The sequence below is a fragment of the Pocillopora damicornis genome, chromosome 12 (genome assembly GCF_964200805.1).
Source record: "Pocillopora damicornis chromosome 12, jaPocDami1.2, whole genome shotgun sequence".
Lineage (NCBI taxonomy): Eukaryota > Metazoa > Cnidaria > Anthozoa > Scleractinia > Pocilloporidae > Pocillopora > Pocillopora damicornis.
The window spans coordinates 14,293,829-14,318,026 of NC_142681.1; the positions used below are offsets into that span (position 1 = coordinate 14,293,829).

Sequence of the window (24,198 nt, forward strand, 5' to 3'; positions counted from 1 at the left end):
AGTTAACAAATTCTTCCAGCTTTTTCATGATTCAATTTTGATCTCTTCAGATTCACCGTAAAAGGAAATATCTCATTCAGAAAGCAACTGGTTTCCTTGGTTTCCCATCCTGTTATCACTGAAAACTTTCCACTTGAATATTCTCTTCGCATTTTTTTTCCTCTAATTGCTGCTTACTGTTCTCTGTGAGCTTGTTAGCTTGTTTTGAAGCCAAAACAAAGGTAAAAATACAAAATATACCACCGACAGATATTGGCTACGTAAGTAATTAGAAAAAAGGCTATAAAAAGGACAATTACAAAAATGCACGGTCATTCAAGGCTTCTGTTCCTCAGTGAATGCGATGCCGATCTTTGACGAAGAAAATGGCTGTTGTACAGTTGTGTATTTTAGCGCTGTTTGTGGCTTCCACAAAAAGTAGCAGTATGTATAACATGTACTCTAACATGATCATACTCGATGACAAAGGAAATTACAATGTTTCCTACAACTACTATGAGTTCGCAGACAGACTGGAGTTTATGGTGCAAGTAAGAACCACAGGTTGAGTTGGTTTCGGTGTTGCTGGAGTAGCACCAAATAATATCAGTAACTATGATGTGGCAATAGGGGGTGTGAAAGATGACGGAACAAGCTATCTGCAGGTAGGTCGGAATAACAAAATGTAAACTATCTAAAATCAAAAGAAAAAAACGCGGGCTCGACACATGTTACGATTTTTGTCTGATTTCTTTCATTTAAGTTAAGACGCTAAATTCTGATCGCGAAAATATGTAAAATAAAAGTGAAGAATTTAACTTACAAAGTATAGTAGAGATATGGACGCAAGTCTCTAAATTTAGAGAGAAATGGCATGTTTATTGTTTATGTAAAACATTTGGTATTAGTATACTCAAATATTAATATTGTTGCTTCGCAAATTTCGTCTTTTATCAGTGGCGTTTCATCCGCTTTTATTTTTTTAGCTTAAGCCTCGTTTTAGTCAAATTCAGTTGAAAAGAAATTAAAGCCGGGTATATACCGTTTCTGTTAAGGAAACATGATTTTTTTTTTAGGATAGAAAAATGGAACATAAAATTCTAAATTTGCGTGTGTCGAATGACGTAACATATTCAAATGACCATGATTCAGTAAAATCGCTTCAGGCATTGAATATTCGTCAAGACACATTTGCTGTAAATGCAGAAGTCAACTCCCTACCCGCGGAACACTATAACATCAACTCTTGAAATTCTTGGCAATGAGTCTACTTAAATATTACGCACCATAAGTCCCTGGAATATCAGTTCCATGAAAAGGATCTGTCGCACACAGAAACCTTTAACTAATGGTTCAAGTGAAGTGTATTGGGGAATGCCTGTAATTGTGAATATAAGGTAACTTTCCTAGTAAGTAGTATCAGGCAAACAGGAAAACATCATGAACGTCAAGATCTGATGAGAGGGCGTACTCTGATCTTTTGGGCGGGTACTCAAGTACTCTTAGCCCATACCAAATCTTGTTAAGGAGCCATTTTAAGACCCTAGCTATTCTGGACTTAACTCCTCAACTTATTTTTATATCTTAGACTACCAATGAACCAGAAACTCCAGTCTATGTCTATGATCTGTTTCTCTTATCTGCTCAAAAGGTACGTTACAGTTCATAAAAGAAAATTGTAAAACGTTTCCTTGAGAGCACGCGGTGTCATAGACTGACTTATCTTCTTGCACCAGACAGTGGCGTTTTAACAGAAAAACAAACGTAGTTAATGACCAATGCAAATTAAAGCAACTGCAAAACAAGAGACTGTAATGTCAAGAATTTCCTGGGATATCAGCGAGGAAAGTTCACAATATAAATTTTGACGTTTTTGATCTGGTTATCGATGGCGTGATTGTATTGATAAGGATGAAATACAGAGTATAAAGCCACAAACGTTTCGAAAAGTTGCCTTACACCGAATACATTTAACTGTGGTGGCGACTCGTTCACAACTTGAATTAACCAGCCACCGGGTAACCCAAACATATTGACTGGCACTTGGATGTCACCCCATGTAATTGGCATGATTTTGGGTGTTTTATTAGATGACAATTTGACCGTGAAATCGCATATATCCTTAACAGCAAATAAATTATCCAAATCTATAGGTATTATTCATAAATCTAGGTTTTTTCTCTCTACTCACTCCCTTCGTACTTTATACAATTCTATGATCCTTCCATATTTGTATTATTGCAATTTAGCTTGGGCTGGTACCTTTAAGTCAAACTTTCAAAGAATTGTAACCTTACAGAAACGTGCGTTAAGAATAGTAAGCAATTCTACATACATTGCCCATGCTGGCCCTATTTTTAAGGAACTTAAACTCTTAAAATTTCATGATATCCATTCGTTTCAATTAGGTACTTTTATGTTTTCATTCGAGAACTCTACACTCCCTTCCAAATTCAAAAACTTTTTTTTACTGAATAGTCAAATCCACAATTATAATACTAGGAACGCTCAGTCCTTCCGTTTGCCACTGTGCAGAACGAACACCAGGAAGTTTTCAATTTACTTTCAAGGTCCAAACTTTTATAATTCGCTAAATTCTGACATAACTAGTTCTAAAAAGAAAGAAAGCTTAAGGAATTTCTTCTCTCTAGGTATTAACTTCTGTAAGGCAGTAATTCTTAACTAACTTACTTAATATGTGTGTGCGTGTGCGTGTGTGTACGTGTGCGCGGTCAAAGTTAATTACCATAAGTCCATATTGTAATTCTAATATAAGATTAGTTATTTTAAGTGAGAAAGCCTGACTTGTTATGAGCCTCGTGGTTTCTTTCAGGTTTTCTCGCCATTTATTTTCTGTCATCAATTTTCTTCATTTTTTTTTTTCCATCTGTAAATGTCGTATATGGCAAATAAATATTGTATTGTATTGTATTTCTCTTTGAAAATCTAGCACTGTTCTCCTACCAGGATGTAGAGGATCATTGTAATTGTACAGTATAGCCTTCCTCAAAATTGCTGTAACTGGAGCGATCAAAACTTGGACACCAGTGGTAATATCAGTCATCAAGCCTCGACTGTAAGGGTCAGATAAGGGGTTACCCTCCTCATCCAGTTCCATAGAGTACTTCGAGACTTTAACAGTTTTTGAGAACTTTCCATCAACTTCAAGACACAAGAAGTATTCTACTTGGCAAACATGCTGCTCATTGGCATTATCCAGCAAAACCACGTGTTCTCCTTTTCTGTAAAGCATGCCTTGGAGTGTTTGATCTGGTTCCACAAGTTTTTGAAAGAAAAGGCCGTGTCTGGAAAAACAGAAGGCAAGGAAGAATCAGACATAATCAAGTCAATATCCTCTTGAGATAAATGCACTTCACTGGACAGCATTCCTCCAACCAAAACCCCCTCCTTAAAGCTACTTGAAGACTCTGGGTTAGTGGCAATCAGTTTCTTAATGTGTTTAGCAGCTTTCAAAGATTTTGCACACATCTTTTGATGATCAACTTTGAAACTGGGCTCTTCTTGAGGTAGGATGGTAGCTCTCACAACTTTAAGCAATTCTCTGAAGGATTCACGTTTGGCAAATGAACATTCTATGTTCTTGAAATTGCTTGAGATGCCCACATATCGCCTTACAGCTCGTTCATAGGGATAACACCAATAGTTGTCAGGATGAGAAAATCGATAAGCATCTTCTGAAATATGCTGGAGATTGTGGACAGTAATCATACAGGCAGTCAGTCCTTGTTGCTCCTCAGTAAGAATGATAAAACGCTTTGCCAAGTACTCGAACAATTGTAAGTCATCATGAGACCACATATTACGATGGTTGAAGATAAGTTCTGTCATTGTCACTGTGAGTTGCCACAAATGGTAGTCCAATGGTTCTAGCAAGCCAGCCAAAAGCACTTCTGAGGCAGGGTAGGAAAACTTCTGGAACTCTTCAGTTTTCCAGTAGCCAAGACGGGATGATAATCCATGGGGAATCCTCCCATCTTTCAGCTCTGCAGTCCACGGGAACTTTGCTAGCCTTTCATCTGCCACTTTAGCATCAAGTTTTTCCTCAGCGATCATGTCTTTAAGTAAATTCCCCACAATGTTTAAAGGAAGATTGTGCATGACATCAAATACTGTGTCTTTTATAACATAAAATCCATACAGTTTGTGGAGTCGATGCAGTATGCTAAGTCCTGTGTAACCTGACTCTCTACTTAACCTTTCACGAAAAGTGGGGCGATCTTCATCAGCTACCTCTTTCATTTTTGCTGCAAGTTTCCGTTCTTCCCATGGGAATCTAGCATGGAGACGGTTTTGTCCATAATAGTAATGGGTTCCACCCATTGGATTAATGGTTCCTTTAACTTTATCTCTTCTGCAAGCTAAGATTCCACCTTTGATGAACTTGCCAACTTCACATTGAGCAGGATAATCTCCGGTCCAAAGTAGAAGCAAAACACGGACCACAATGTTGCCAGCTGGCAGGTGAGGAAAGTCACCCACATACTCCACTCCATCAATAGATATGTTCTCAATCTCTGAAATGAGAGGCTCAAGGAATGGATCTAGGGCATTAGGTCGCTTCTTTGGCAACATGTGACTCGGCACAAAGCTAACAACATACACCTCATCAGTTGCATTCCTATCTTTTTTGTACATATTTGCAATGGTAACTTCTAGTGCTCCACAACTATGCTGACCTGGTGATCCAAATGGCTGCCAACCATCCCAGTGACCTATAAGTGCAATATTGCGAGGCTCGCCCCGAGCAGATTTTGGTTGATGGTCTGTTCTTTCCCCACACTCTTCACACTGTATTGTGTAAACACCATCTCTTTCAGGGAATGCTTCAATTTGCTCAACTGTGATAACATTACCACAACAGTGACATCTGTATGGCAAAACCCATTCTTTGTCTGGGTTCCAGAACCAAGACAGTTCATTGAAACGACTGCCATCCCACACTTCGCACAACTCAAAGTTTGGACCAATTCCACTGATCCATACTTCTCTATTAACCCAATGGGCCAGCATCTTTTCACACATACTAGGGTCAGAGAACCATGTTTTTATCTTCTGAGAAAGCCCAAGGTAGTAGTATTTTATGTTTCCACTCTTTCCACAATGTCTACAAGTAGCACTGGGAGAATCTATAACATCCCAATGACAAGGATGACTTTGATCAAGGCAGATTTTGAACTCTTTAGGTTCCTTATAACCACATTCCTTAAGAACTTTTTCAGTTTCTCTCCAATTTTTTGGCCAGTAAGCTGTGAGACTTTGGTTACTGTGACAAAACAAGTCTTTAGCAAAAACCAATACTTCTTCAAAGTCATTTAATGTTCCTTGCATTTGGTTTACCAACATAAGTGCTCTGCATATGGCACATACAATTTCTTTCTTAAGTCTTAGCTCTCCTGAATTTTCCTCTAGTTCTGGTTGTTGGTCTGGTGATAATGATTCATAATCTCCACCGCTGGAGTCCCGCAACCAATCCTGATGAACACTAGTACTATTACCATTAGCTTCTTTTCATGGTACAAAGCAATAAGAATATCCAAAAACTAAGTAATGAAACACTTCATCACTATTCCATACTTACTAAACTGGTAAAGGCATGCTTTGACCTTCCTACTTCAAGAGATTAAGGACTGGGGCAAGTCACGAGTTAGTCCAGATTTAGACACAGTAACCATCAATGCCTTTCGGGCGCTCTACTGATTGCCATTGTATTTCTCTTCGCGCCTTTTCACTTTCCCGCCGCCTACGGATGCTTTTACGCTAGAGCATCGCAGTAACCTAATAACATGGAGGAAGCTTCAAGGCAATTAACAGAGTGGACGGTGAATGAGGTCTCCAAACGAATTCGGGAGAAGTTTAACGACGATGTGGCTAAAAAGTTCGAAGGTAAGTTGTACATATGTAGCAAATCCATATAAAAATTGTAAATTCGTTCGATCGTGAACTGTCAGTGTTCTTTGGTCCGACTTTGGAAACGTTTTGTTGCTCCTTTTTGATGCGATTAAAATCATCTTCAAATGTGCCAAAATTGAGGAAAGTTTGCTGAGATTCATTTGGTATACATGCAATCCGGACTTACATTTCACCAATTACCTGCATGCTACTATGTCTGAGTGTAAATTTGAAACGACACTTCGTTTCTTTCGTTCCCATTTTGCCTTTACGTTTTGTAACAATGATTAATGGTTTCTTCGGTTTTTCTTCCTTCAATACAGAACAGAAAATTGACGGCAATGCACTCAAACTTTTGGCGAGAGAAGGGAACACAACGCAGTATGTTGCATGCGGATTGACTACAGTCGGTGATTAGATGCACCTGAAAGAAATGATATCAGGGTTAACTTTACCTCTGGTACCGGTGTTGAGCAGGCATCGTAAAAAGCCCACAATTACAGAAATCAAAACATTGACAGAATTAAATCAAAGAATTTATAAAGCAAAGTAAGTAAACTATATATTGTAATATATTTCTCGCCTGTTCGTAAGATTTCTCCGGCATACTTTTAGCATCTTGAATTCCACATCAAGTTTCCCCAACCTTGTCGCCATTCGTAAGACGCATGCGTAGTAAGCTTCTAGACTCGTATTATGGCTTTAGACAAAATTAGTAAAATTAACGTGTTTTATTAATTAACATACGAGCCACAAGAAATAGGTGATGCTCCAACAGAATTTAAATTTTAACCTGAGTGGAAATCATTGAAGAAAAAGTGAATGTGAAAGGCATAGCTGCTGATAAACCACAAAAAGCACACTACTGATAAGACCTCTAGGAGTTCAGTTTTTACTTTCAAAACTGCATTTATTTTTTCCTGCAACTTATTGTATAGACACATCAAGATACACTTAGATTGGCACTTTCTTCTTACTTGTTTGTTATGTACCATTTTTGCTGATTTATTTTCAGAAGAAAAGCTGTTACCAGTGCAGCATTGGAGAAGTGGCCTGGAAATGATCTTCCAGTCTTTAGGAGTGATCCTGCTGCTACACAAGAACTTGCAAATTTGGTGTCTACATTGGAAGAGACCTGCCGTTTTGGACCAGCAGGGTTTAACAAGGAGGGCATCAAACAGCATGTATTAGATGTTTTGAATGAAAGAAGACGTAAAATTCGCAAAGGATTTCAAAACTTTCTCACCACTAACTGCTGACAAAATAATTTTGGCCAACAGTGAATACCTTTAAATCAGATGGTAGCACTTGGATACATCAACATTTTCAAAATACTTACGAATCTTGTAATGTTCCAGGAATTCTTCTCTTTTTCTTAGTATGTCTGTTAATAGGATTCCCTTCATCATCCACGATAAAATCATCCACATCTATGATTTGAAATAAAACAATGGGTTTTGTTAACAATATTTTAACAAGATAAATAATGGGTCCTTGTGGAACCATAAATCTGTTGTTATGATTTGAAAATATTGTTCTGCTCACAAATACAACTCATGCAACATACAACAATGTTCAGGGTGACTGTCTATTGTCCAAGTTAGCTTCTTTTTTTTTTCAGTTAAAGACCACCTTGATTACATGCATTTGGGTCAATGCCATGTGAATTCCTCTACCCCCCCCCCCCCCCCCACCTCCATTTGTCCCTCCTGACCTGCCTCTTGGCTCCTAAAAGGTCTTGTATTCTACCACAGGTGATCAGTGAAACAGCTGTCAAAGTAAGGTGACCCTTTTTGCCATGGTTACCCCTTTGTATAAAACTCAATCCACATTCACTAGCTCATTGTCTCTGTTCCTCTAAGAGCCACTCAAACTCCTTTTCAACACTGATCACTGACAAACATGTCGATACAAGGCATTCATTGGTGGGAGAATTCTCCAACTACACTTTGACAGCCTGAGCTAATTTTAATTCAGATATAGAGGGTAATCTTCTGTTCCTTTAACCCTTTAAACCCTAAGAGTGATCACCATCTAAGTTCTCCTCACAATACTACTGTTATATCATCTATCCACATTATGAGAAGACAGAGAACGATCGCCAACCCAAGAAGCTTTGATTACTAAATGATTTCTCCTTTTCAGTACCAAAAGAAGTGCACAGAGAAGAGTACAGAGAATATAGATACTGATATTAGCGTGTAAAGGGTTAAACTATTCTCTAGTAAGGTACACTGTACTCTGTTTCTTAATGAAAGCATTATAATACCACACAATCTTAATTTCCACGCCAATCTTATAGCAAAGTCAAACAAAGCTAATATAAGTCTTAAATATTACCTTCTTCTGATTCAGATTCATCAATGTCGGCATACGTGTCATCTCCTGGAGCCTCAGCTGGTTCTGCTGCAACCTACAAAGAGGAGTGTAGCAAGATAATTTATCATGGGAACAAACCCAAAAGTAGACTCAATAATCCTCACAATATTATATTTAAACAAATTAACAGTGGTTCAGCATGGTCTGTATTCTTATCGATGACAATATTCATCATTACTCCGCAACAAATTTTGACCATAGTGATGTCAAATATGGTTGTTAATAAGAGGGCACACCATGCTAAACCACTATTGATTTGTTTTTTTACCACAATATCGATGTCAAAATTTCCAAGTCATCCGTGTTTGACAGCTAGCAAAGGCATCACCTGACACAGCATTGTCTGTACTCTTATTGACAACAACAAATTGGCCAATCATATTGCAACATTACTTCCCATCGTAATAAAAATACAGAGTGGCCTATGAGCATTCTCCCTTAAATAAAGAGGCATCTTAGGTTAAGGCTGAATAGCCCACTGGTCTGGCTGCCTCAGCTAATCCTAGTTCCATAACCAAGTGGTAAGTAAGGGTACTGACAAACTCAGCTGGGCCTTTTGCATCACTTTTATGCCCTTACTACATTTATACATCATCTGTGATCTATTGCCGCACAGGTACATAGTAACATGAAATCCATCTGCTAAGGGGTACCATTTTAACACAAGATGAATCAAAACAGGTGGGAAAACACATGCCTGTGTTGAAACCTGTTTTAACATAAATACCAACAAAAAGACTTCTTTTTTCAGTTGGGAGAGCTCTTTGCATCAGTAATATCATAAACTATCATTAAAATTGAATAGTACCCAAACACAATTAAAATCAAACAAACTAGAAACAGATGTCTCCAAGCATACGTACCTCCCCACCATCATCACCACCCACAAACAGCTGGTTTGCAATCGCTTCTCGCTCTTTCACGGCAGCATTTCCAGCCAACTGATCTTCCCCTTCTTCATCAGAATCGAGCTCTTTTATTTTTTTCAAACGAGGCCTTTTCTAAAAAATGAAACAAATATTTCATTTCTCAATCAATCAAACACCACAACGAAATATTTACTGCTTAAAAAATATCCAAAAGGTCAAAAGAGAAGTGATTAAATCGAACACAAAATTGAATATTTTCGTCGAATCAATGATCGTCGGATGACAAACAAATAAAGGAAGCTTACAGTGTTTAGCTATTGAACAGGTAAATTAATTAATTGAATTTTTCACTTCTCAGGAGAGAGATGGTTAAAAAACTAAGCTGTGGTATTCTTACCCGCTTAATACTGATGCCAAGATTCTCCTCGATCAAAGACAAATCTTCCTCATCGAGCTCCTCTGCCTCATCAGCTAGAAAACATGAAGAGAAACTTCGAATACGCCGAAAACCTTCCTTTAAAAGAAAGCTGACGAATTCTTATTCGTTAAATTAATTTGCTTTTCTACCTTTCCTTCGTTTCCTATGATGGTGTCCGTGATGACCCTGCTCTTCTTCTCCAGCGCTTTCTTCAATTTCATCGTTTATAATGTCGTTCTCGTCATCTGCCTGTTCCTCTTCTTCTCCTTCTTCTTCGTCTTCATCTTCATCGTCGTCACTTTTCTCTGACAAACTTTCATCTAAGGAGTCTTCCTCCGCTTCGCTGTCGCCAAATTTTGACATAACGAAGGGTCGAGCGACAAATCAACTGACGAAAAGAAGATAACACGAGGATTGCAAGCAACGAGAGAAGAAGTTGACAAAATGGCTTACTGGCAATAGGGTGGGAGCTGGGCTCGAAGATCTGTACCAGTCTTCCTCGTCTACATGAGCCTACACGGTCATCGACAATTTTATCTTTTTTTTTTTTTTTTTTTTTTTCATTTACTACTTTTTTAATATTTTTTTTGCAATTTGTCCTTAATAGACTAAGAAAAGAACCTCCTCATCCTGAGAGGAGAGCTAATATAACCGTCTGTGTTTGAAACAGCGTGCTACAAATAAGCTACCTCTCTCTCTCTCTCTCTTTCTCTCTCTCTACACCAGGCCTTATAGACTGTCCTAGTATAATTTTCGGCATAATTTGGAAAAACGAGTATAATTTTGCTCTTTTTAAAAGTTTCACCGCCAGCATGGTCAGCGGATTTTTAGTTGTTTTTTCGCAAGAGAAAATTTTCAGAGTTATGACTTTTTGCTCTCTAAGATTGATTATTTTTAAGTTTGATCCGTGGTTCAGTCTATTTTCAAGTTTTTGAAATGTCTTGAAGAAAGAAGGTTACCACAAAACTGAGTTTTTCTTCCGTCTGGAGAACTGGGCACACCGGAAATAAAGATTGCGTCTGTCACAGTTCCCACTTTCAAGGACAACAAAAGGGTGTCAAAGAGAAACGTGATTCCATAAACAATGTATAGTTTGCAGGGGCTTAGCCAGGATTTTTCAAAGGGGGGTCACACTTTGTCAAACAAAGGGTACTCACCGCAGTTTTCACCACCTGAATGTTGTAGGTTGTTTGCTCAAAGGCATACAAATAGGGGTTCACAGGCACCTCAGTCAGTGATTTTCATGAAAAAAAAAGAGTCATCGTGCAAGATGAGTAATGTCATCTTTGAAATAAATGTGATAAATATTACGTGGAAACATTATTTTATTAAAAACAAATTGGACGGTCAACACCTCTCTTTGTGTTATTTCATCTATGGTTGCAGCTGAACTATTCAGTAAAATATGCTATTTGTTAATCAAAAATAAAATATCACTCACACGACAGGAGATTAGAAATTGTTATACGTTTACTATCTTCGCGGGAAAGGAGTTTGGTTTAGTTCGGTTTTACACACGATGTTTACGATTTTCCATCATCTGCCCTGGCTGCTCATATTAACCAATCCTATAACTTTGGTATGCGAATTATGTATTCTGCAACTCCTAAGCAATAATTAACTTCTGCTATCAATTAATCTTAAGTAACCTATACCTGTGAGGAAAAGTGACTTTGACCTCAAGTTTTACACTATGTCTTACTTATTTTGTGTTTTAAATTTTACTTTTTAGGAAAGTCCAGGGTTTCAATGATGAATTCTTTTTTTTCCTGAGAAGCCCATTTTATACACTTTAAAATGACATATTGTAGGTGTTATTCCTGTAAATGTTTGTTGAGATATGAATTAAAACTGAATGTGGACAAATTTTTGCTAATTTTTTTGGAATTTCATGGGTGCACATAAAAATTCATAAAAAATTCATTATTTATTCTTTTTCTTTCAGATTTTCAGGAAATGTTGCTGAGATGTTAATAATTAACTTCTGCTATCAATTAATCTTAAGTAACCTATACCTATGAGGAAAAGTGACTTTGACCTCAAGTTTTACACTATGTCTTACTTATTTTGTGTTTTAAATTTTACTTTTTAGGAAAGTCCAGGGTTTCAATGATGAATTTTTTTTTCCCTGAGAAGCCCATTCTATACACTTTAAAATGACATATTGTAGGTGTTATTCCTGTAAATATTTGTTGAGATATGAATTAAAAACTGAATGTGGACAAATTTGTGCGTTTTTTGTAACTGCTGGTGTTGGGTTAAGGACACGATGACTTCCCTGTGAGTGGTAGTGATGGTCCATTCTCCCCTTGCTTGCTCGTGTAGCTCTAAAGATCGAAGGATTCGCCCAATCTTTCCTTCCCTTAGAGCCAGCCGCAATTTTATGGAGCATTTTTCTTTCATTTTTTTATTTTTTTGTTTGTTCAACCAAGTGTGTAGCGAGAGATCATTCCTTGTATTCAGTCATTTGGTTTGACTATGTAAAAATCGATGGGAAAGGGACTGGGCAGGGGGATCGAAGTACTCATTTGGTTGAAGAGAAAGAGAATGTACCCTAAATAAGGTCTAAAGCTTTTTATTCAAAACTCTTTGGGTCTTAACACTTATCGAATACAGCAATTAATGGGTCTGGGGGAAAAGTTTAAACAAAACTGAAATCTTAAAGAGTCCAGTTGAAACTGTATTGCTTAAGTTTTACTGGTAAACAGTACATGAAATCATCTTGTTAGACCCCTTTAAAAACGGTTTCGTAGAAATAATTTGTATCTAGAAGATCCCTTTGCACACTAACTAATATATTTTCGGAAAAAAATCGGGAAAGTAGTTAATTGTACAATGCATTTCTGACAAGTAACTTAAGAGCCTGTCCACGAGAGCACCGGGCAATCGTGCTACATGCCATCTCACCGATTTCAATGAAACTTTGCCAGTTTAAAGGGTCTACCTCAAAACGGTTTCTGTTTTGGTTTTTTCCGGGGGGAGATAGATCACCCCCCCGGTTTTTTTGGTTTTCACCAAGGAAATCGCTTCAAAACAGGTAAAATGTATGAAGCTCTCACTGCGATGGTATTTAACCAATTACTCTGAGGATTTGCACACATATTTTTCCATCCTTAGTTAATGTTCGCCACAAGTATCAGTCAATTTGATTGACAGCTTGTCAATCAACAGAGGCAAAGAAACGACTGTGTTTTTAGACTTTTCGAGTCATCCAAATATTTGACAACTTTGAGGTCAAATATCTCCCCTTGCCAGAAAGCTACAACACTAATCTTGATTCCCCTTTATAACTCATTATTTCATCTCTGAAAATCATCAAAAAAATCTTTGGGCGCTACCGTATTTTTGTCTTGGATGCCTTGGATGTCTTGGATACTGGCATTTACGAACCCGAAGGTCTGAATCTCACACTAAGTTGTGCACGATATTTGAGGCATATCGTGAAATCGCGGTCTTCGTAACTCTCCAAATAAGCCAATACGCGCTAGAATAAGTTTCTTCTCGGACGAAACGCATGTTTGGGATACATCGACGTCTCTCAATTTTTTTTTTTAAGCTGTACACGTCTCTCAATTTTTTTTTTTTAAGCTGTACACCCACGAATTTATAGGTATGAGCTGTTGCCGTCCCTGGCCAGCGCGAGAAAAATAACATTTGGTTCTACAGTTAGTTGCAAATGAGCAAGACAACTGCACCATCTTGACTCAATCAATTCGAGTGTTAGGTTGAATTGAGGGCTTTTTAGACACTTGATTTCTTATATGGCATCACTATGAAGACGTAATACAACTGATACACCTACACTACATAGGATTAACAATGTTTGTTGTGCTGTTGCGAGAAGGAGGAAAATATTACCGGAAGTGTAAACTCTTTAAGAGTTTCAGAGACGTTTCAGAGATGTCTATCTTCGGCTGTCACAAAAAATTGACCCCCACTTAAATTCACTGGGAAAAATTACAAACTCCTTGTTGAAAAAATTGGAATTCATTTGACCGATACGCCGGTTGTTTCAATTTTGCTTTTTCCTCACGCTGTTATCAAACAGTTCATAAATTGACCAATAAATAAAGTATTTTGAACTACCGTTCGGAATTTGCCTATTTTTTCTGCGTGCAAATCAAGGGTAGACAAATTTTTTAAAACATTTGACAAGAATTTCATGGGGTTCACCTCGATAATTTTCGTCGGTCAGAGTCAAGACGCGCCAAGCTAAGCGACATCGCCCTCGAGTAAAATAATTTTCCAAAGAATAAATGTGGCGTGCGTGAGGAAACACACATTTTTTTTCATTATTGTGATCAAAGCCCAATGATGTACCTAAATAAGTAGTTACGGTATCAAACCATTGATTATGACAGGGTAAGCTAAATTTTTCTGTCGAGGTCGACGTGACTTCACATTAAAAGCGTTTTTGACGGAACAAACAAGTGAGCATCAGCGCACGAACTGAGAAAGTAAAAAACTTGTATTTATCTCCCACACGTTTCGTCTGACAAGAGTAGACTTCATCAAGGATTTTTTCAAGTAGGGCAAATAAGCTTGCTCATATACAAATAGTAAATAAGTTGTCTCTTTACTATTGAAGCCAGTGGATAGAATTCGCTAGGTGCGCCCACGGTGTGATATATGCGTGATATTTTCCGGACGTTACATGTACGAATACGTGATCCGTTTGAGGGTCACAGATTTAGTGTAAATATTTGACCCCTCAACATCACGTAATGTCTCTAGTTTACAGAGGTCTTAGAACGTTTCATTACAAAGATTTGCCTTCTGCGGGTAGAAGGCTAAAAGCGAATTTCTCAGGCGTAATTGCCTTTGATTTCTCAATTGATGTTGTCGCAAACACAGTTTTTGGGAGTCACGAAACAAAAAAACTTATCAGGACCTAGTTTCATGTTCTAATGGAAATAGACAGCAAATAAAAACACATTCTCTTGAGAAATAAAGTTATAAATAACAGGGGTTCCCTGAAACAAATAGTGATAGAAAAGAGTTTCAGTAAGTTCTGGTCAATATTGACTTTTCATAGCCTACTTCCAAATCTGAGGGAACGCGCTGAGGGAATAAAAAAACATAAATGTGTGATAATGCAAGGCAGAGAATAAAAATACAAATAAAGAAAAAGAAGCAAACATAGGAACCCGTGTTGCAGCGTGCAGATATCTTTTGAGCCAGACCTACACACCTAAGCCCGACACCATCCCAAGAAACTCGAAAGAAGTATGAACTGGCACGCACGTGCACGCAGGAAAGGCCATGACAATCGGCGAAAATAATAGCAAATGTAGATGATATTTGCAGTCAAAAAACAGGAAAATAAGATAACAGAAGGATTAAGAACTTTCTAGAAGTGTCTTCTTGAAAAAAAAAAGATAAACAATTTTTACTTCTCAGGAAAGGTCACGCAGTCACGCTACAAATACTACTTCTACGTGCAATTTCTTGATGGTGGAAAGTGGAAAAAACATTTTCCAGTCTCATTTTCTGGAAACATGACGCAGTTACAATGAATTTTATGGGGATATTGATATTTCCTATCAAATAAGGGGGGCAGAGTTTCCCGTCATCCGCGGTATGGAAAAGCCGAAGTTGTTACACACAGGAACTTATACGTCAACAAGCACGCGACATGACTTTAAAATCTCCTCTCCTGTTGCAGTTTCCTTATTATTTGTACGATAACGATAATAGACGATCAAATTATAGGCTAATGAATGTTTTGTTCTGTAAAAAGAGCCCTATTTCTTGATTTTAGCAAATCTCCAAAGTAATAAACGACAAGAGAAAGAAACGCTACGATTTTCTCTTCAATTTTTCGCCCACATGCATCTCTCTAAACGTGAAATTTTTCATTCCTACAAAAAATCTCGAAAGTTTTTCACATTTTTCACTTTTCTTGATCAATCATCTTGTATAAAGAGCCAAAAAATGTGGTTTATTTGGTCAAGCGACCGCCTAAAGCAAGAATTGCGTGACAGGTGTAGTTGAGAGAAACTTGTCACAGTCGCAGATTTTAAAAGGCATCCAAGACAAAAATACGGTAGCGCCCAAATATTTTTTTGATGATTTTCAGAGATGAAATAATGGATTATAAAGGGGAATCAAGATTAGTGTTGTAGCTTTCTGGCAAGGGGAGATATTTGACCTCAAAGTTGTCAAATATTTGGATGATCGCAGTGAGACCCTCATACATTTTACCTATTTTGAAGCGATTTCCTTGGTGAAAACCAAGAAAAACCGGGGGAGTGGTCTATCTCCCGCCGGAAAAAACCAAAACAGAAACCGGTTTGTCTTTTTGAGTTTTGAGGTAGAACCTTTAAACTGGCAAAGTTTCATTGAAATCGGTGAGATGGCATGTAGCACGACTGCCCGGTGCTCTCGTGGACAGGCTCTTAACAAGTTGTCTGTATTCTATTATTGGTGGTATATATCTGGACCCTCATGGCCAGGGAAAGGCCTATGATTTTCCTTTAAAGATGAAAGCTTACCTTGGAAACTCACCGAAGCATTTCGTTGTGCAAGCAAGGAAACTTCTTCACGCACCAAAAATGCCCCTTGAGATGGTATCTCTCACATCTAATACTAAAGCATGCATTGAAGAATATTTACCAACATAACTTTAGCTAATTAATAATTTTTGTAACGCCAACGAGGCATTGATATTTGGTTGATAGAGGTACTTTTAAAGAAGGATATATAGTTTTTACATTTGAATGCATTTAACACATAATACAACATGCTTGTCATCAATAACATTAAATTATGTTTTTATATGAAACTGAATGTGCTCAGAGGTGCTTTTAAGTTACCATTTTGATTGATATTTATTTCCCCTGGTTTTCAGCTTTTGAAAGGTAGCAGAATTTGAAGTGAATACAAGTCAAAGAGCTATAAAAGTCAAGCGAAACAGAAGTTGTGCAGCAATGCCTCCCCTGTTGTTAGTGAAGGAGAGAAATAAGTTGGGTTTTGTTCATTTTGCAGAGTCCTTTCTTCCTCTGTATTTCTTTGCAAATCCCTCATTTCATGTATCAGCTTTTGCGTTTCTTCCTCTAGATCATTAAAATTTTTCTTTCAGTCTGAAAGCTCATCTCTTGTGAGATGAAGGTCCCTTTCCGCTCCCTCAATAGACACTAGTTCACTGTATAGAATGCTTAAAGTGAGATATTTTGACTGAAGCTGTTCTCTTTTTCTTCCTTTAGTTTGCCCATATTTGCTTGCCACAACTCTTGCTTCTCTTTCTAGCCTGCCTTGGATAGGGTAGCCTGTCTCTCAACTAACTCTAAACCATGATCTGGAAACTGTGGCATTGAGAAAGTCAATATAATCACATCCATCCTGAATATTTTCATGCCATATCTTTAGTAATAGCTATGATATATTTACTGCCTGTTTAATATATGATAAAGTTGGATCTGGGACAAAGATTTTCCATTCATAGCTTCTCTGCATGTACCTTGAAATTACATCTGACATTGCTGTAATGTATTTTGGGTTTCTTATATTTTATGTGAAGGAAATCTGCATTTCTGAAATCAAATTTACAAGTGTGTAAATCTAGGCTTTCCATAAAAAGTCCCAGTTCCTCGATGTATTAGAACGCACGTGTCTGATGAACGGTTCATTCAAATCTCCAGTTCTTTCAATGGGTATACATTCTGTGCCCACACACATGGCATATCTATACAGCCGAATAAGCCAGGTTACAAAGTTTGTTTTAAACTAAAAAAAAACTATTTACATATCATATCTAAAAATTATTCTGTTACTAAAAACGTTCTTAAACCTGTCAGTGTAGATTCTAGGGACAGAGACTGACGTATTTCTAAGATTGTACCTCATGTTCTTTTCCTAAGTTAAAAACTGGAAGAACGGGCATTCGGGGTCATTCGATCTTTTTTTGTAGAGTGTCCTGTCCGCCTTCTCTAGCAAATCCCTGATATTTACATTCTTGGACATAAACTTTCTTTTCATACACTGGTCTAAAAAATTCTATATTACAGAAAGGTCGGAATCTGAGGCACCATAAACCGGCAGAGCGTAAGAAAAATTTGGTAAAACTATTGCGTTAAAAAGGTGATGATAATTGTTATTTGTACTAATTGACCAAAAGCACCTATTAAAGTTGCTAATGCATATGTAAATTACATTATAAGTTTAATATTTGTTAATTCAGGAACAAATCTGAGGTGTTTGAAAGCTAAAAGGAATAACTCATTGAAAATGTCTTAACTTTACTCTTAAGGAAACTTAAGCATGCTACAGTTCTTATTTGGTCTGGTAAATTGTTCCAGAGTGAGGGAGCAATGACTCACAAAGTGCAATTTTCATAGGAGTCAAGATTATCCTCAGAGACCTAACAATTCCTTGTTGGTGGGGTGGAGTGGAGTGTCCAAGGCATGTTATTAATTAAGGAGTCTGCCTCAACAACTTTATTCATAGGGGGTGTTTCTCTAGTTTGCTTTTCTTTTCTTTCTATAATGTTTTAGGACTTTTTACTGGTCATCTCAGAGGACAATCACTACCTCAAGAGAAAAGTCTCGGCAAGTTAGTTGTCAGGTTGATTGTAGCTTGCTAGAGATCTATCTCATGAGCTCCCCTTCAAGACATGTGCCTCACGTAAAACTATACATAGATATACATATAGGAAGTCTGTGATCTGATTTTTCTGCTGTACAGTGCTTGATACGTAGAAGTAGAGCGCAATATGTATGAGATAGGGGAAAAAACAGAGACTATACTTTCATCCCTACAAGCCTGTTTCGTGATTACTCACTCATCAGGGGATTTTATCGTGAAGAATATTCATAACCATCATTTATATAATTTACAAACTTGCATAAAGGCATGGCGGGAAATTTCAATGCTTTGTTCAATTGTTAATATACACAGTAATTGTTTGTTTCTGTGGTGGCATGAAGACACGTGTTCATTACGTTTATTGAGTGATGATAATTCAGGTTGGTGGATGATGAGTAATTTTTCTTTGAGGCAGAGGTTGCATCTTTTGCTTGCGTTGTTGTAGGGTGATCTTGATGAAAGGATGTGCCATAAAATAAAGTGGTCAATGTTATTTTCTTTAAGGGTCCAGGTATGTTTGCTGAGTTCGGTAGAGTTTCTGTTTTGTGTGTTGGAATGATGTGGTGTGGTTTCTGTATCTAGTCTTGAAGTCGTTTTCTGTAAGTCTGATGTACGTTTCAGTGGTGCTGTTGTCCTTACGTGTGACGGTGGCTCGGTAGATAAGTGATGACTGGAGGAAGTTTCAGTTAAGTGGGCATGTGTTCTTCTGTTGGCAGCTCCAAGTTTTGGCGCCTTTTGTGTTGGTGTTGGACTGGTATCCGCATTTGTCGAGTGCTTTTTGATATGGAGCCGCTCCTCCATATCAAAAAGCACTTGATGAATGCTTTTTGATATGGAGGGGCGGCTCCATATCAATAAGCACTCGAAGAATGCGGATACTGGTACACTCTACATTACGAACCACCCACAACTAACAACCAAAAAGCAGACAACGGAACAACATACTCTGGTACAACCACCCATTCAGCAAAATTGTCAGCACCAACATTGGACACAAATTCTTTGCCCTAGTAGACAAGCATTTCTCGAAAGACCACAAACTCAGAAGAATCTTTAATCGTAACAGAATCAAAATCAGTTACAGCGGCATGAATAACACTTAACAGATCATGGACAACCACAACAAATGCGTTGTTAATTCATCCAAACACATCAATGACACCATAGATAACACCAACACAAAAGACAGCAAAACTTGCAGCTGCCGACAGAAGATCACATGTCCACTTAACGGAAACTGCTTCCAGTCATCACCAATCTACCAAGCCACTGTCGCACGTGAGGACAACACCACCGCTGAGACATACATCAGACTTACAGAAAACGACTTCAAGACTAGATACAGAAACCACACCGCGTCGTTCTAACACACAAAACACAGAAACTCTACCGAACTCAGCAAACATATCTGGACCCTTCAAGAAAATAACATTGACCACTTTATTTCATGGCGCATCCTTTCATGAAGATCACCCTACAACAGCGCAAGCAAAAGATGTAACCTCTGCTTCAAAGAAATATTACTTATCTTCCACCAACCTGAATTATCATCACTCAAGAAACGTAATGAAGTTGTCTACTGTGTAACAATTGAACAGAGAATTGAAATATACCATGACGCCTATTTGCAGATTTGAATAATAGGCCTGGATATGCATATTATATATATATATTCCTTGTGGTTTAAATTTACTTTGGCATTTATGGGAATAACAGAAATTCAGTGGATGAAAAGATGGCAAAAAAAGGAGATTATACACTAACATCTGGTCCTCATAACACATTTCAGAGGTGACCTAAATAGTTAAGGCAAAGTATGCCTCCTTAAAGGAAATGTTTGAATTTATTTATGTTTATTATATGAGGGCTCAAGCCTGTTCATAGCATTATGCGACTGTGTGACATTGCATACTAGCAGCTGTTTCTTAAAATAGGAGAAACCTTGTCCCTGCAGAGCTGGGGAGATGTGTTGAACTTCTTAGTGTTTGTCAGCATGAGAGTGGCAAACTTTTGTGCATGGTGCTACTCATGTATGTGATCCATGTACAATTATATCATTACCCATTACAAATAAGAAAGTAAAAAATTGATAAAAGCTAAAATTACGGTAGAAAAAATCAAAATACAGTTTGGAATATCTATACAAAGACAAGTCTAACCCCTTGGTATGACTTTATCTTCATTGCAAACATGTAAATATCAAGATATCAAGACCAATAAAAAGAATTCTTTGGTCGAATAAAAATAGTTCAAAGTATCGATTTAAAATCTATTTACGTAGCCCTGACAATGTTTTTCTCTAGGCATAGGTGTCTAATTTTCATTAAATTTGTTTATCATTACTACAACTGTATCATTCTATTAAATCTCGAAGGGGCATATGCATTACTGACAATGCATGGCGCACAGCATCTAGTTCTCTTTGCTCACTTTTACAAAGTTTCTTTCACTTGTTTACTTTGATTTACTGACCTTCATAGATTGCTGTCTAAATGGCATATGAAGCAAATTTTTGTTTCCTTTTTCTGGCTGGTAGTTGTATTTAGGGTCTGAAATTATTGGTCTCAGTTCTTGGTGACTCAGTGACCATTTTTTACGCATAAAATGTAATACTTTATACACTGTTGTACATTACAAATTTAAAATACAAAATACTCAGAACACTGAGGAATAGTTCAAATGAAGAGCCAGGTAAAATGCTCAGAAAAGCAGGCTTTGTTTTTGATTAAAACTTTTCCATTTCTGCTTGGGTGGGCGCTGGCACTTCTGGTTTCAGAGTGGGACTTTCAGTGATGACTTCGATGTTCCCTTATCGAGATTCTCTATTGTTTTGTCAAGGTCATTTTTTATTTTCTTTGCAAATGCTTGTTCTCCAGAGTTATTGTACACTCAAGGTTTACATAAATTTTTTGGGAGCATATCTGGTGTTGTATCCATGAATACTGCTAGCATATTGAAAATGATTTTGGAGTAGATCAACTTAAGCAGGCCTTTCTACCGTAGATACAAAAACTTTGAAGTGATCGATCAATAATTGCCAAGAAGATGCACATGTAAAATGCATCTTCTGCTCTTCCTTGTCAACCAGTGTTTAGTTGGCAGTGTGGCTGTCACTTGGGATTGAGATTGACAGAGTATTCCATGATTAATCACAACTATTCTCCTGAGGGAAGTGGTAAGTGAGTTGGCACAAGTCTTGCATCTCCAGCGTCTGAACAAGTCATGTAAAATATCATCTTTCTTTTGTTGTATTGTGAACCACTAATTACCTGGAGAGTAGCTGAGTTGATAAAGGATTATGTTAAGTGGGAAGATATGTATTGAAAGGAAAAAAGGCAATTTGCAAATCCTGAAAGGTTTCTCTCAAAAACTAACAGAACTACCTATAAAGGTCTTTTATAAGTGAATAGTAATTGAAATAAAATATTCTGATGGATGTGGTCTTTTGGCTGGGTTGACTGAATTTGTGAGGAAACTGAATCCGTGATTTACCACATTGGTTTACATCAGTAGCATTCTTATGAACCTTCAGTAAAGTTTCCCCTAAAAGAAGCTTGGAAAATTTGACTTCAGATGATTTGAGGTCATTGAAGCTATGTTTCTATGCATCATGACTGCCTAACTGCTGGAAAATTGCCACCTCCCATGAGGGGTATATTCAGTGCCTAAGAAGCATCCTTTGGCACATGTAGATTTATTGAATTTTGGACCAAAAACCATAATTGGAATTTGAAGTTTTTCCGATAGGAGCTGTCAAAGAAGTGCACATTGCTCGCACAAAATGCTTTCAAGTTGGAGTCCAGTGTTTTATAAATAGTTACAAATGTAAAACCGATGATAAAAATGCCTTTGTTCATTCATTAATCTTCTCTAAGTTTGGACCATAACACTGGTGACAATTCTTTTGTTAAATTTTCCCTACATTGTGATTTTGAAGATATCTCTTCCTTGCCCATTTTTTGATGTATGGAGACCATGACTATGCACGATTGTATTAGTATATTAATAGAATCACCCTCATAAAATTGTGAAGATCCTCATCACTATTCAAAGCTGATGGAATGCTTGCCAATCAAGCGAAGTATTTTCAACGATAAGGGGTTATTTGAAATGTGCAGTAGTATGTCATCATATGTCATCATATAATAATGCACTTTTGTTCTATGCCAGTTTTTGTTCAACTGTGAACAGTTTGTTCTGACTGGTTTCCAAAATTGGACTTTACTTAAGTTTGCACTGGGCTTTGCAATTGACAGGAGAATCTTGATTAAAGTAATAAGATATACAGGGCATCACAATGCTTGTGTGATCAGACTGTTGTTAGGATACTATGATATTTGCACAATAACCAACGAGCAATTTCTCAGGTGTCTGTGAGTGGATGGAAAAACATTTTCTGCTTTCCCCAAAGTTCATTAACATAGTGAGAAACTTAAAAGTTTTACCTTTGCTTTTGCTTATTCAGTTTGCACAAGTGTTTCACCTGAGGAGATCTGTGGACTCTATACTTGTTGTGTAGCACTTGTTATACTTGTTGTGTAGCACTGACAAAACAAAAGTTAATTATAAAAGTGAAATAAGGTTGCGTTTGATCAAAAGGATATTCTTTATCAATCATCAAATCATTTTAGATTCTGTTAAAAAATAAATCAGTTAGGGAAAAAGTTATTCTAAAGATAAAATAAAGGAAGAATAAGAATTAAAGAAAAATTATCAGTAACTAATACATTACAAGAGTATTTAAAAAAAGGCTTGAGAATTGAGGTTACCAATTTCAAGCGGTTTGAGCTTTTTAAAGTAGGAAACACTCAAGTTAACCTCTGATCCAGTGCTCTGATCAGTGTGTATGTATCGGAATGTAAACAGTTTCATTTCAAATCACTCATGAAGTTTCCTCCTCTGTTGGCGCACAGTTATGTGTTGAAGTTCTCATCATTAAATTTCATTTAAGGATACTGGAATGTGAGCAGCATCTTGCAGCACTGAACAAACAGATGCAAAGGTGTATGTTTAATTAGTTCCATTGGTTTTAATTATATGTGGACAAACTGGACTTGACCGATAAATTTTTCAAGATGTTTTTTTTTTGTTTATTAACTTGGGCTGTGTTGAATATTCAAATAAACTACCAAGCCTCTTTTTGGATCATACATGTATGTGTAGAAATAATTGTGTAATCAAGTTTAATGTTATGTTGGTGGAACTTAAGTGACACTTTGTTCAGATACTGCACCATAATGGAAGAAACGTTGTATAACCTACATCTAATTCTAAAGAAATTGTTTGAGTTCTGGACTAATTTTTCCACCCGCAACACTTTGCTTAATGGCCTTCATGACATCACTTGAGCAAATCTCACCCTTCATTATCAACAGTTGACTTTGAAAGTCCACAATAGCAAAACCTGTGGTCACAATCTCAAACTCTCCTAGGAATGTAAGAATAGCTGATATTCCTCTTTTTGATGTAATAAGCAATGCTGTTGGGGTCCCTTTCTCTCAGGCACATCTTGTGGACAAATTTGTGTTTAAACACTCTCCACCTCTGTAAGCTCTTTTTGACATTGCATTTGTTTTCCCCATACTAAGCCAGCTTGACATGCTTGCTTAGTACCCTGCATTGAATTGAGGCCTAATCCATAGCAAAGCCTCAGATGTTAAACTTCCTGTCCAGATTTTACCCTTTGTGTCCAACTGTCCTCGCAGTAGAAGTGACACCATTAAGCAACAAACAGTTGGCATTGAAAAAGTGTTGGCGTGAGGTCTTTAGCTTTTCCACTTGCTCAATGTGCACCTCGACTGTCGAGTAAATAGAAACTGCGTCTCTGAATTCGACGACAACAAATGCCAATGTGAAGTTTCACAACTGAGCCCTTTGAGAGTTGATCTTCAGAAGTTCCTATATCCTATAGTTCGTAAGTGGGATGACATTTATTTCATGTCAGATGGTATCAGTTCAAATTTGAACACAAACCCACTATCTCAGTGGTCAATGTCTTCTCTTCAATCTGTTCCATTTCTTCCCTCAGGTGATTTGAGTAAGATTTCATGAGTGGATGAT

General features: G+C 37.3%; 2 protein-coding genes and 1 pseudogene across 3 annotated transcripts; 1 reads left to right on the top strand and 2 right to left on the bottom strand.

Moving 5' to 3' along the window:
- Nucleotides 1–3,162: 3,162 nt before the first annotated feature.
- On the bottom strand, nucleotides 3,163–5,704 carry LOC149036646 (uncharacterized). Its single transcript, XM_089188600.1, has 2 exons — nucleotides 5,695–5,704; nucleotides 3,163–5,504 (listed from the first exon to the last, which is right to left on the bottom strand). Exons 1-2 carry the CDS (start codon nucleotides 5,702–5,704, stop codon nucleotides 3,163–3,165), a joined length of 2,352 nt encoding a protein of 783 aa, XP_089044726.1.
- On the top strand, nucleotides 5,507–7,148 carry LOC149036647 (uncharacterized; annotated as a pseudogene).
- A 61-nt stretch (nucleotides 7,149–7,209) lies between these two features.
- On the bottom strand, nucleotides 7,210–10,034 carry LOC149036648 (transcription elongation factor SPT6-like). Of its 2 annotated transcripts, none has more exons than XM_089189454.1 (5): nucleotides 9,705–10,034; nucleotides 9,535–9,608; nucleotides 9,132–9,269; nucleotides 8,230–8,302; nucleotides 7,210–7,319 (listed from the first exon to the last, which is right to left on the bottom strand). In XM_089189454.1, exons 1-5 carry the CDS (start codon nucleotides 9,916–9,918, stop codon nucleotides 7,225–7,227), a joined length of 594 nt encoding a protein of 197 aa, XP_089045580.1. In that variant the 5' UTR covers nucleotides 9,919–10,034; the 3' UTR covers nucleotides 7,210–7,224. The 2 variants fall into 2 exon arrangements, with proteins under 2 accessions (XP_089045580.1, XP_089045581.1); XM_089189455.1 differs by having other exon boundaries at nucleotides 9,535–9,605; nucleotides 9,705–10,024.
- Nucleotides 10,035–24,198: the final 14,164 nt, after the last annotated feature.